The sequence below is a fragment of the Zootoca vivipara genome, chromosome 16, assembly GCF_963506605.1.
Source record: "Zootoca vivipara chromosome 16, rZooViv1.1, whole genome shotgun sequence".
NCBI classification, from domain to species: domain Eukaryota; kingdom Metazoa; phylum Chordata; class Lepidosauria; order Squamata; family Lacertidae; genus Zootoca; species Zootoca vivipara.
In genome coordinates this window covers 26,024,381-26,036,387 of record NC_083291.1, presented here as the reverse complement: position 1 = coordinate 26,036,387, position 12,007 = coordinate 26,024,381, and the positions used below count along the sequence as shown (strand labels likewise).

Below are 12,007 nucleotides of genomic sequence, written 5' to 3'. Positions count from 1 at the left end.
GTCCCTCAGTTATTTATCCATTGTGATGGCCAAGTTACAAATAGCCATAAGCCCACACACTCTAAAACCAAGTAAAAAAACAAGGAAGAGCAAATCCATTCACTTTTAAAAAGAGAGAAAGAGCAGCTACTTCAGGGAAGAGTGGGTTCTAAGGGTGCATATCTGTTTCATAATGAGCAAAGAATTAAACTTTGGCTGAAGTTTTAGATGTAATGGAATGGCTTGCCCTGAGTAATTAATAGGTACAAATGGATTCATTGTCATCCCATTTATACCCATCTGAGGGTTGGGAGTTTATCTTTCCCTAAGAGTGGCAGCAGCTCATTTTGGGGACTTCCACTTCTTTTTCGTAGACTTCTTAGAATATCACGTCATTTGGAGAGAAGGGGTTGGTGCTAATGGAACTTGCCTTTTCCACACACACCCACACCCAAATGTCCCACAATGATGCAATACTCAGAGCATTCTGGGAAATTATAATGGCAGCTTCCCCGAATCAGCTCTGTTGCCGCCGACCCAGGAAGCAGCAGCAGCGACGGCAAAAAGTTGAAACGCAGACAAGAAGCCATGAATGTGGAAAGAAATGTGGTTTGAATGAATGAATAACAGGTTGAGCGAAGTTTCAAATAAAGAAACGGGGTGGGGGGAGCACATCCTCAGGTGATGTAGAGCAAAGGAGCGATGGGGAGAAAGGAATCGGTGCTTGTGTCAGGGGTAGGTGTGGTCAGGCACTAGTTGATGCTCACAGCCCTACAGGGGGCAAACATCCTGTTCATTATTGTCACCTGTTCAGCTACCTTCTCAAAAAATGCAAGCAGTGAGAAGAGGCAGTAGTCTCCACTTCCTTCCTGCCTTCCTCCTACCCTGGGAGTTGTAGGGATTGGGCCCAGAAGAACAAGGCAAAGGAGTACGTAGGTGGTGGTGGTGCCTTGGTGAGGAGAATGGAGACCCACAAAGATGGTGGATGTGTTACCTAAGGGTCCCCCAAACCCTGGACCTGGAACTAAGACAGGGGACTAATGTTCTCCTCACCTGCCTCGTCTTTACTCCAAGAACTCCTCCTCCTCCTCTCCCCCAGTCATACATTTCTCCTTAAAAAACAAAAACAAACCAAAGACGTTTGTCAAGATTTCATATCTGCACATTTGTTAGGACACGAGTTTGCTGGTGTATCCTGCTAGAGTATTAAAGTATCCCAAGCCTTTGGCAGTTCCACACTTTCAGATAATGCATTGCAAAACCATAGAGCACAATTAGATTTTCTGGCAGCTGTAGGGAGAGCTTAAAGGAGCATGTTGCGAATTTTTCAAAAGCAACGTCTGCGGTTGGCATTCAGCATTGCACTAAGATGATCATTCCATCAGGGCAAGGATTTCTGCTTGCCAAAGGGAATGATCTCCCGTCTCCACATCCCACACACTGTTCTGCAGCATTCTCCAGACAGATTTCAGAGTGGATTTCAGAGAGAGGGGAAGGGAGGAAATCCCCATTGTCCTAGTAGGAATCCTTAGTCTGGGTTAGTAAAACCAGCATCAGTTATTTATTAACCTAAACAACTGCATAGCCAACCATTTGTAATATCTATTTTAAAACTGTCAACTTCTTTTGCTGATTTTCCAATTGCATGGGCATTTCTCTCTTTTTGCCAATCACCATCCACAATGGCCCATTCACTCATGAAAGGCATCACTTGATTACTTGTCCGTAATTGGGGGAAAAACATGCACATACCCTGACGGCCCTTCGATGTGGTGGTATTGTAAAAGGACTCTCTGTTGATAACCATTTATGGGTTCCTCCAAAGCACAGATCTCCTTTATGGGACCCGGGGGGAACTATTTTGCGAGGTTCTGCATTACGCCATAGGGGCACTTGTCCTGTGGATTTAAATAAGGACCTCTTCTGAGGCTCAAACAAGGCATGAGGTTTGCCACTGAAAATGGCAGTTGGATATCAACTTCCCCTTCCTCTATCTACTTAGATAGCGCAACATGCATTTCACCAAACATGAGTCATCTTAGTCCCATGTTTCCTTAATTAGTTACAGTGACTAATTGGGGGGGGGGGGTTGACATAGAAGGCTGCCATTTTCAGCGGTTTCTGCTTGGGCTGATGAGCACCCAGGTATCGGAGCTGCCTCTAAGAGATATTGTGAGGGGGTTGGGAGATCAAAATGGCCCTCCTTCTCACAATTTCTTTCTCTCCGTTTCTCCTTTGTTGCCTTAGCCTCTTAGCTCTTGACAAGGAAGAAGCGCTGGTGATTCTCTGCTATGCAGTGCTGCAAGACATTTGCATATCCTCAGCTGTTAGCAAGGCCTGGAAACAAATGGAGTCAAAAACCTTTGGCTTTGGGGATTTGGTAAGCTCCGTGCTGGATGCCAGTTTCATACCTTCTTACAGCAGAGCCCAGCAGTTGATAAACTGGGAGATCTCCAAGCCCACCTTAAATTTTGGTGCCACCTTCTGAGAATAGCTGCCAAGACTCCCGTTTTTCGCAGGAAACCCCTGAATTTTAATCCGTTTTCTGCTGTTATCCCGAATAGGAAAAAAATCCCGGAAATCCCCCAGATTTCCTACCTGCCAGGGAGGCTCCATTTTGGGTGCCGCTCTGCCCATGCCTGGGCACCGGAAATCAGGCAAAGCGGCACCGGAAGTTGCTTCTACGCATGTCCAGACATGCGTAGAAGCAACTTCCGGTGCCGCACCACTGCTGATCCTGCATTTTTCAGCGGGAGACTTGGCAGCTATGCTTCTGAGCTAGTAAGAGCTCCTGATGAGAGGAGGAGGGGAGGCAGTTTGGTTGAACAGAACTTAATTTGTGGATTTATAATCCTCACTTTCATTTTAAAAAGAATGCAGCGAGGCGGAATGCAACATATAAAAATAAAATCAACAAAGAGATTGCCCTTACAAAACATAACAACAACAGCAAAAGAACACTCATGTGGTAAAGGTCTGTCTATACAAAGGTTTCGAAAAACTTCTGAGGGAAGAATAAGGAGTTCCACAGGTCAGGGCTTAGCACACTAAAGGATCAGTCTCTCTAGTGATGGTGAACCAGGCCTCCAGGGCGTGTGGCACCTCCAGAAGTGTGCCATCAGAAGATCTAAGTGACTGAAGTGGAACACAGGAATCAGACAACTGGCGCCCAAGTTATTTAGGCCTTTGAGAATTCACACAGATTAGACTTAGGAACACCAATACTAAATGGAATAAAAGCCATTTACCAAGATCAAAGGGACAATTTGATAATAAATGGTGAGATGACAGAATATTCCCCCATACAAAAGGGTACACGACAGGGAGGGGTGGATTTGGGCTTCCGGACTGGAAAATTTATTATCAGGCAGCATGTTTAGAATGGATAAAAGACTGGATCATGTTAGAAAAAGCAGATATTTTAGATCTCAAAGGATGGAACAACCGCTTTGGATGGCATGCCTGTCTAATTTATGATAAAACGGCAGTAAATAGGGATTTTCTAAACCATATAATCAGAAGGTCTCTATACACAAAGTATGGGCAACTTATAGATGGTTGCTAGAACCTAAGATACCATGGTGAGTATCTCCATTAGAAATTATGGTGGTAAAAAGAGTAAACATGGGAAGGATTGGCCAACATACCGACAGTAACAAAGGAACATGGTGAGGTAAAAATAAGACCCTATGAGGAGGTCAAGAATTATTGCAATAGCTGGTTACAATACCACCAGATACTGCATATCTTTAGCCTATATATATATATATATATATATATATATATATATATATATATATGATTTGACCAGGAAACATCAAAACTACAAAGTGAACTTATACAACCAAATAAAAAAATAATATCGAAATTATATAACCTGCTCCTTGAATGGGAACTGAAAGATGAGGTAATAAAAGAACCAATGATAAAATGGTCTCAAGAGATGGGTCAAACAATTCCTTTAGATAGATGGGAAAGGCTATGGAAAACCGACATAAACTTTACAGCGTGTTATTCGATTAAGGAAAATATAATGAAGATGTTTTACCATTGGTACCTCACCCCAAAAAAACTATCAAAATGTATAAAAACAAACAAAACTCGGATGGAGATGTAAAACAGAGGTGGAGACGATGTACCATATGTGGTGGGGCTGCAGAATGGTGAAACAATTCTGGATTATGATACATGAAGAGCTTAAAAAGATATTCAGGAGTTCAATTTTGAAGAAACCAGAGGCATTTTTACTGGGTTTCGTTTCGATTGACATCCCTAAGGATAAAAGGAATGTATTCCTCTACGCAACCGCAGCAGCCAGAATTGTATTGGCGAAAAAATGGAAAAACTGATAAAATACCAGAATTAGTAGAATGGAGAACTAAAATGTTTGAATTTGCGGAGATGGCAAAATTAGCAGCATCAATTAGACTCAAGGGGCAGCCCATGATATCATGTACTGCGTTCACATCCTCTGTCTCTGGCTGTCAAGCCAACGTACCACACTGTGATAAAATATGAGAGGACACTTTCTATTGTGGACCAGTAGAAGGAGGTACCATATGTGGTGGGGCTGCAGAATGGTGAAACAATTCTGGATTATGATACATGAAGAGCTTAAAAAGATATTGTTGTTTAACATTGTTCTTTCACAAGACCCTAAGCAAATGGAGACTCTGTTGGGCCTTCCTAACCACCTGAGTTATATTGTTTTTCCAAGTGAGGTCCTCACTAAGGTAAACCCCCAGGAATTTAAAGGAAGAGACTCTCTCCACACAACCCCCCCCCCCCGATATACAACGGGGCCAGAGCCGTCTTTAGCATATGTGGCGCTGGGGTGCAAATATCCACCCAGCCATAGCTGCCAAGTTATCCCTTTTTTAAAGGGATTTTCCCTTATGCTGAATAGGCTTCCTCGCGAGAAAAGGGAAAACTTGGCAGCTATGCACCCAGCGCCCCCAAATTACCATGGATGGTGTTTTTTAATAAACATTTTAATTAGATTTTACAATTTTAACATCTAATTCATTCTCAAATTATACAAATTTCATTTAAACAATGAATCCAAATCTTCTGCCAAATTATACAAATTTAAAATTGACTCCCCATGCTTCAGACTCAGAAAGTTCCCTCCTCCTCGTCACTGCTTTCTAATCAATAATTTCCAGATCTTGTCCAATAATCTATCAAAGTTCTTTCATCTTCTTTCAAGCCCCTGAGTTTTCTCAGACAGTTTGACCAATTACCATGAATAGTGTTTGGGTGGCCATAGCTGCGCACTGCCAGCCATCCGGGGGGTGCACTCTCCCCCATGCCGCTGCGGGAGAGCGATCCTCGCAGAGGCTTGGGAGTAAAGTTTCGCCCCTCCCAAGCCTCCGCAGGAGGAGAGCGCAGCTTCCCTCCCAAGTTTCTTCGGGAGGAGACCAATCCTTGCAGAGACTTGGGAGGAAAGCTGCGTGCCTGCCAGCCATATGGTTGGCGGGGCGCAGCTTCCATCCTAAGGCTCTGCGGGGATCACTCTCCTCCCGAGGAGGCTTGGGAGGGAAGCTGCATGCCCACCAGCCTTATGGTTGGTGGGGCGCAGCTGGGGCGCCCCTGAGAGGCCAGAGCCCTGGCGTGATGCACCACTAAGCCCTATGGGAAAGATGGCTCTGAACGGGGCTAGTTCCCCTCTCTTCCTCCAAAAGTCCAACACCATCTCCTTTGTCTTGCTAATATTTAGGTGCAAGTTATTCTCAAAGCACCGTGTAGATACTTTTTGAACCTCCCCTCTGTACGCTGATTCATCTCCACCTGTAATTAGACCCATTATGGTAGTATCATCTGCAGACTTAATAATTACAGTGGATGGATCAGGTGAAATACAGTCATATGTATACAACGAGTACAGGTAGGGATCCGGAAATGTCCCTATTTCCCCTGCCCATGAGCTCGGCGGGGAGGATGAGCCAGCGCTTGTCCCAAGCAACAGCAGTGGCAGCTGTGAAGGAGCATCCCATGGGCTCTCTATGGCTGACACTGCTGGCCTCCTCTCTTGGGCAGCTCCTAGTGGCTGCTGGGGAGTGGGTGAGGAGGAGGAGGAGGAGAAGGAGAAGGAGAAGGAGAAGGAGAAGGAGAAGCCGCCAGACATTTGTCCCTATTTTCATCTGAGGAATGTTGCAGGGTAGGCAAGTGGCGGCACTCTGAACAGAAGGACCGACATGTTGGGAAGGACTGCACCTGCAACAGTGGTTTGCCACATGCTTCAAGACAGAGAGGTAGATTGTTCCAGCAGGCGTAGCTTTGTTTTGGTCCTTCTCACTGCTCCATCACTCCCTAGGTGTGTGATAGCCTTGGCCGACGCCATGCCGACATGTGCTCTGAGTGTGCTTTCTGCTCCCTGAAGACAGAGCAGTGCCAAGGGGCCTCCAATCTGAAGCGGACCCACTGTGTTGGTGGCATATTCACATCCTACATCAACCCGGGGATCTTGGCTCAGCACCGGGCTATGCGTTCTAGGGTAAGCCAAACGTTTAGGTTGCCCAGATATTAGAGAAAGCTTCGCTTGAGGACAAGTTCCATTGATTCCGCCCCTTTCCCTCCTCCTCATTTTTAATCACCAGGTCCCCACAGGGGTAGAAGAGTATTTTGGGGTTGAGTCATATGCAGGCTTGAAAGCAGACTATTGGTGCGGTCGCTTGGCTGCTCAGGGCTGTGATGATTATCGGGTGTCTCTGTGGTTGAAGACGGAGTATTCCTCCTACCAAGAAGGAGATTTCCCAAAAGAAGTGAGTATTAATGGAATATCTGTCCCTTGCCCCCATCATGTTGGTTTGTTCCTGTCACCCCCACCACCTTGTCATTTCCTTCTTCCCAGATCTGCGACTCGACAGGAGTTCAACACCCCACCTACTGTGCCTTCAAGAGCAAGCAGTGTCTGAAAGACAACCTTGCTGGAGAGAAGGTGGGAGATGACACCTTCAAGTTCCCTTCTTGAAGCTTAAGTATAAGAAATTAGTTGTTTGTTGAGTGCTCCCTAATAATAATAATAATAATAATAATAATAATAATAATAATAATAATAATAATAATAATTTATTATTTATTCCCCGCCCATCTGGCCGGGTTCCCCCAGCCACTCTGGGCGGCTTCCAACAAAACACCAAAATACAGAAATCAATCAAACATTAAAAACTTCCCTAAACAGGGCTGCCTTAAGATGCCTTCTAAAGGTCTGGTAGTTGTTGTTCTCTTTGACCTCTGGTGGGAGGGCATTCCACAGGGTGGGTGCCACTACCGAGAAGGCCCTCTGCCTGGTTCCCTGTAACTTAGCTTCTCGTAGTGAGGGAACCGCCAGAAGGCCCTCAGCGCTGGACCTCTGTGTCCGGGCAGAACGATGGGGGAGGAGACGCTCCTTCAGGTATACTGGACCAAGGCCATTTAGGGCTTTAAAGGTCAGCACCAACACTTTGAATTGTGCTCGGAAACGTACTGGGAGCCAATATAGGTCTTTCAGGACTGGTGTGGTCTCGGCGGCCGCTCCCAGTCACCAGTCTAGCTGCCGCATTCTGGGTTAACTGTAGTTTCCGGGTCACCTTCAAAGGTAGCCCCACATAGAGCGCATTGCCATAGTCCAAGCGGGAGATAACTAGAGCATGCACCACTCTGGCGAGACCGTCCGCGGGCAAATAGGGTTTCAGCCTGCGTACCAGATGGAGCTGATAAACAGCTGCCCTGGACACAGAATTGACCTGCGCCTCCATGGAGAGCTGTGAGTCCAAAATGACTCCCAGGCTGCGCACCTGGTCCTTCAGGGGCACAGTTACCCCATTCAGGACCAGGGAGTCCTCCACACCTGCCCGCCTCCTGTCCCCCACAAACAGTACTTCTGTCTTGACGGGATTCAATCTCAATCTGTTCTGGAAAGGCAAAGCTTATCCTTGTCCAGTTCCTTTCAACTAAAAAGAAAAGAGGTAAAAAGCAACAAGGCTGTCTATGTTTAGTTGGATCATGCATTGAGGGCTCACCCAGACTTCCTTTTGTGCCATGTTTCTGGGCACATGTCTGCATTTTCAAGCACCGTGCCTGAGCATTTGCTTATTTTTGTCATGGTGATTTCCCCAGGAACACCTGCATTTTACTGAGAAGAAAAGGTGCAGTGATAGGGGCAGGTGGGGCTCGTCAGCCTGGGAAGGTAGCCCATCTGGGAGAAGGAAAACTCTGATCCTAAACCTTGCAGCATATCTTTGGGAGAGGGAAAAAGCTCAGGAGTAAGCCCTACACAAATCCGGAGTGGCATCCCTAAGACAGTTGGATGGCACCTTGTACGCCTCCTTCTGGCAAGTCCTATAGCCAAGCTGGTGCTGAACACATTGCTGTGCTTTCCTTTGGAGCACATCAGAGAGACCGAGAATGGTGTCTTGTCATCCAGATTCCAGGACTTCCATGCACCTGGGGGAAGTCATTTTTGTTGCTGAATCAATGCGATTTCCCATGGATTGCTGTTTGCTCCAATTCAGTGGTAAAATGCAGGTTTTCCCTGTGTTATAAGAATTTTAAGGTCATATATATATATATATATATATATATATATATATATATATATATATAAAATAATTGTTCATAAAACATGTACATGAATGTACAGAAACATGTCTGAAGCAGCACAGGAAGACAGGCCTGACTGACACCATTTTGACTCTCTCTCTATCTGACCAGGTGTTCCTCTGCAAGGAAGAAGGGGGGTGGGGGAACCTTCTCATTGTCTCAGGAATTAAAGTGATAATCCCTGGCATCCTGATACCTGGGTGCCAGACAAAAGGGTGTGATTAACTTGGCTGGGAAACAGGGAAATGTAAATATCTCTCTTTTTTGTTGAGTAGGTTTTGGGGGCAGGGGGCAGGGTCCAGACTGCTCAGATTACTGCCACCAGACCTCCCCTTTCATGATGTACCTATGATGAATCTAGGGAGGGGGGTCTTGGGCTACACCCCTTCTGTGACATATGGATGATGCTTCTGGGGGGTGGGCTGAAACCAATTTCAAATTTCTTTTTAAGGGCAAGACACCTTTGTTTGGGGTTCCTTCCTTGTTCTCCTGCGTGAGAGGAAGGACCCTGTTGCAACAGCGAAAATAAAAGTGCCTTGCTTCGTACGTCCTGGTTTGGTCTCTGTTGTTTGGTGGGCAGGAGACGCTTAAATTCGTCTGCCTGCCAGGATACCTGGACTCTACCTGGGTCAAGGATCCACTTATTCCTAGGACCGTGTAGCTCCGCAAATTTTTACAACAGTTTTGGCGACCACTTCGGGGACCCCAGTTTTGCCTTGAGCTCCGGGTTCACTGGGGAAGGGGAACCCAGCGCGCCCCTGCCCCTTTTGCAGGGGGGTAAACCAACCTCAGGACCCGAGGCACTTGGTAGTAATTGAGAGTCCAAGCGGGACCCCCAGGACGAAGCAACGTTTAAGGGGACAAGGCTGTTTTTCTTCAGGAACCAGTTGGAAGCTGGAGACAACGGGATTCGACTGAAAGGATCGGTCGTGAGTATTAAAAGGGGACACCTTGGGTGAGCTAAGAACCACAGCAACTAAAAATCTATTTCTCCGCTTGGACTATCCTTTTCTACTCTCCTCTTTGGACCTTAGTTGCAGCAAGGCTGCCAGGCACAGTTATAAAGTAGAACTGAGGTCCAGGGCAACAGTCTTTACGTTAAACGCAGAGCTTAGAAAGACTGTCCCAGCTCCCTTCTGCCAAACTGAGCAGAAGTCTGAGCAAACTGTCGCTTTTCTACCAATCTGGGAATCTGGCTATCCCAGCTCTGTTTCCTATTCCTCTGTTCTTTTCCAAACCTTTTTTTCCAAAGACCAACCACCTGGCATTGCATACGCAAGCGTCCAAGGCAGGTAGTCTTTTTCCATAGTAAGCAAGAGGCAGGGAAGTTGCTGTGGAACCCTCAGGCAATTGATGACCAGTGGGAGGGTTCCAACAGGGTTTTAGCTGCACCAGCCGCCTAGTAGTTAGTGCACGCGAACGGTAGGCAGGAACACCACTAGAACGTGGGGGTGGGTCATAGACTCGGAAGGTTAGTGTGTCCAGGAGAAAGGGTCGGGGACCCGAACTGCAGTATAAAAAGACAGAAGTAAAATGGGTGCAACCCACTCTAAGGAATTCCTTTCCCAGACTCCCAACCGAGGCAAAGCACAACTGAGGCTTGGCTCCGGTAAGGACTTTGAGGATGAAAGTCCACTCCAATTCGTTCTCTTAAATTGGCACGAAATCCCCGGGGCGGACAAGCTTGAAGGGAACCAATTGCAAAAACTTTGTAAGAAAAAAACATTGGGTCCGATTTACTATGGACCACCCAGATGAGGGGAAATGGCTACCAGGAGGTTCCTTTAACATACAGAGAATCTCCACTTTAAAATTGACCCTGGAAGACCAGTACCCCCTTCAGAATGTTTACACGTTACATGTTGTCTGTTATGTGTGTTGTCTGTTAAGTGTATGTGCGTCTGTTCCTTGTGTCTGCTATAGTTCGTTGTTTCCCTTAAAGTAAATGAGAGATGTAATCCAGGTTTAGGAAATTAGGGGTTTGTGTTTAAAATTTGGCCATGACACCCACAGACTGCCTTTTTAAAGCACGCATAGTTTAAAATAATATAATAATAAGGCAAGCTTGCTTAAATAATCTTATGTAAGGGCTTGATCAACCCAAAAACATGGCAAATATTTAAAAGAGTGGAGGTAGTGTGTAAAGGTTTGTTTTAAAGAGGCTGTAGAAGGCCATTTTTTCCTCTCCAAAAGTAAAAAGAGGGGGCAGGATGAAGGAAAATAAAGAGTTGTAAGTTTGAAAATGCTTGCTCAATGCTTTGAAAATATTTTGAAACTTGAAAATGTTCACTTCATGAGGTGTGCAAATGTTTGTTATTGAGAGAGGCTCCAAAGGGGAGTCTTTCTCCAAGTGACTAGAGGAATATTGACTAAAGGAAAATTGAACAGCTATTCCTATAAAGGTGAATTGTCTATCTGAGTCTAGTTTTAACTTCAATTGTGTTGGACAGAAGGGTTATTGTTGGGCTCCTGATATCAGTCTCTTAAGGAAAAAACTCATCTGCTAAAGGGTTCTGTATAAAGTTGGTATTTTCATTCAAATCTTGTGAATCCTGTATCTTAGAGGGTTAGACTAAATGACCTCAGGGTCAGAGTTGGAACAAGAGTGTCATTGTTGTTTTTTATGGAGTGATTATATAAGTTTTTATCACTTTGTCTATTAAGGTTTAAAGTTTAAGCACATATGAAAGTCTTGAACACCTGGGAAAACAAAAACCACTCAGGCATGGAGCTTTAAAGCTCAGACCTGCGCCTGGAAAGTGTGGTGCAACAAGAAATCTGGAGGAGCCCTTAGCCGCTCTTTTGGAAGTCATTTCCAACTACTCAGCAGTTCTGCTCCCCCATCTGAACTTGGTTCAGTCTTTGCAGAGCATCCAGGCTCTGCCACATGCTTCCTCCTATGTCTCAAGCTTATTCTTTCCAGGAACTTCTAAAGGCAACTTTAGCCCTCCAGATGCTGCTGAACTACAATGGCCATTGCAATTGATGGGAGTTGTAGTCCAGCAACATCTGGAGGACCAAGGCTTCCCCACACCAGTTCTAAAGGATGCCAAGTTCCACTTGGCTAGTAGTGGCAAACTTTGGTCTCTCAAATTTCAGTGGCACCCTGTGCTGTGCTAAAATCAGGTGCCCCCCCCGCCTCTTGCACTCCACTCTACAGCACTGTTATGGTGCCCCTGCAGCACAGCGCCCTGTGCGACCGAACTGGTGGCTTTACCCTAACCCTGTGGTTAGTTTGGGGCAAGGTGATTCGATCCTTCGTCAGAAGCGGAGAAGTCAACTCTAATGTTCCATTGTTCTTCTTTCACCCCTTTGTCCTCAGGTGATGCGGAAGCCTTGCCAAAAATACCAGTCTTACCGAGTGCTAAGTAGGGAAGAAGGGGAAGAGGAAGTGGTGCTTTGGAACAGGAAATTCTTTATCCTTAATAAAGAGGGGAGAGAGTGA

At 45.8% G+C, this 12,007-nt stretch overlaps 1 protein-coding gene across 1 annotated transcript in view; it reads left to right on the top strand.

Annotated features, from left to right (window-relative positions):
- The window catches only part of ACRBP (acrosin binding protein), a 25,632-nt gene extending 13,625 nt beyond the window's left edge, over positions 1–12,007 (top strand). The window contains exons 5-9 of the mRNA XM_060269110.1: positions 2,227–2,359; positions 6,296–6,475; positions 6,579–6,743; positions 6,833–6,919; positions 11,885–12,007. Of these exons, the coding sequence (XP_060125093.1) occupies positions 2,227–2,359; positions 6,296–6,475; positions 6,579–6,743; positions 6,833–6,919; positions 11,885–12,007 (688 nt within the window). The remainder of the gene's footprint in view (positions 1–2,226; positions 2,360–6,295; positions 6,476–6,578; positions 6,744–6,832; positions 6,920–11,884) is intronic.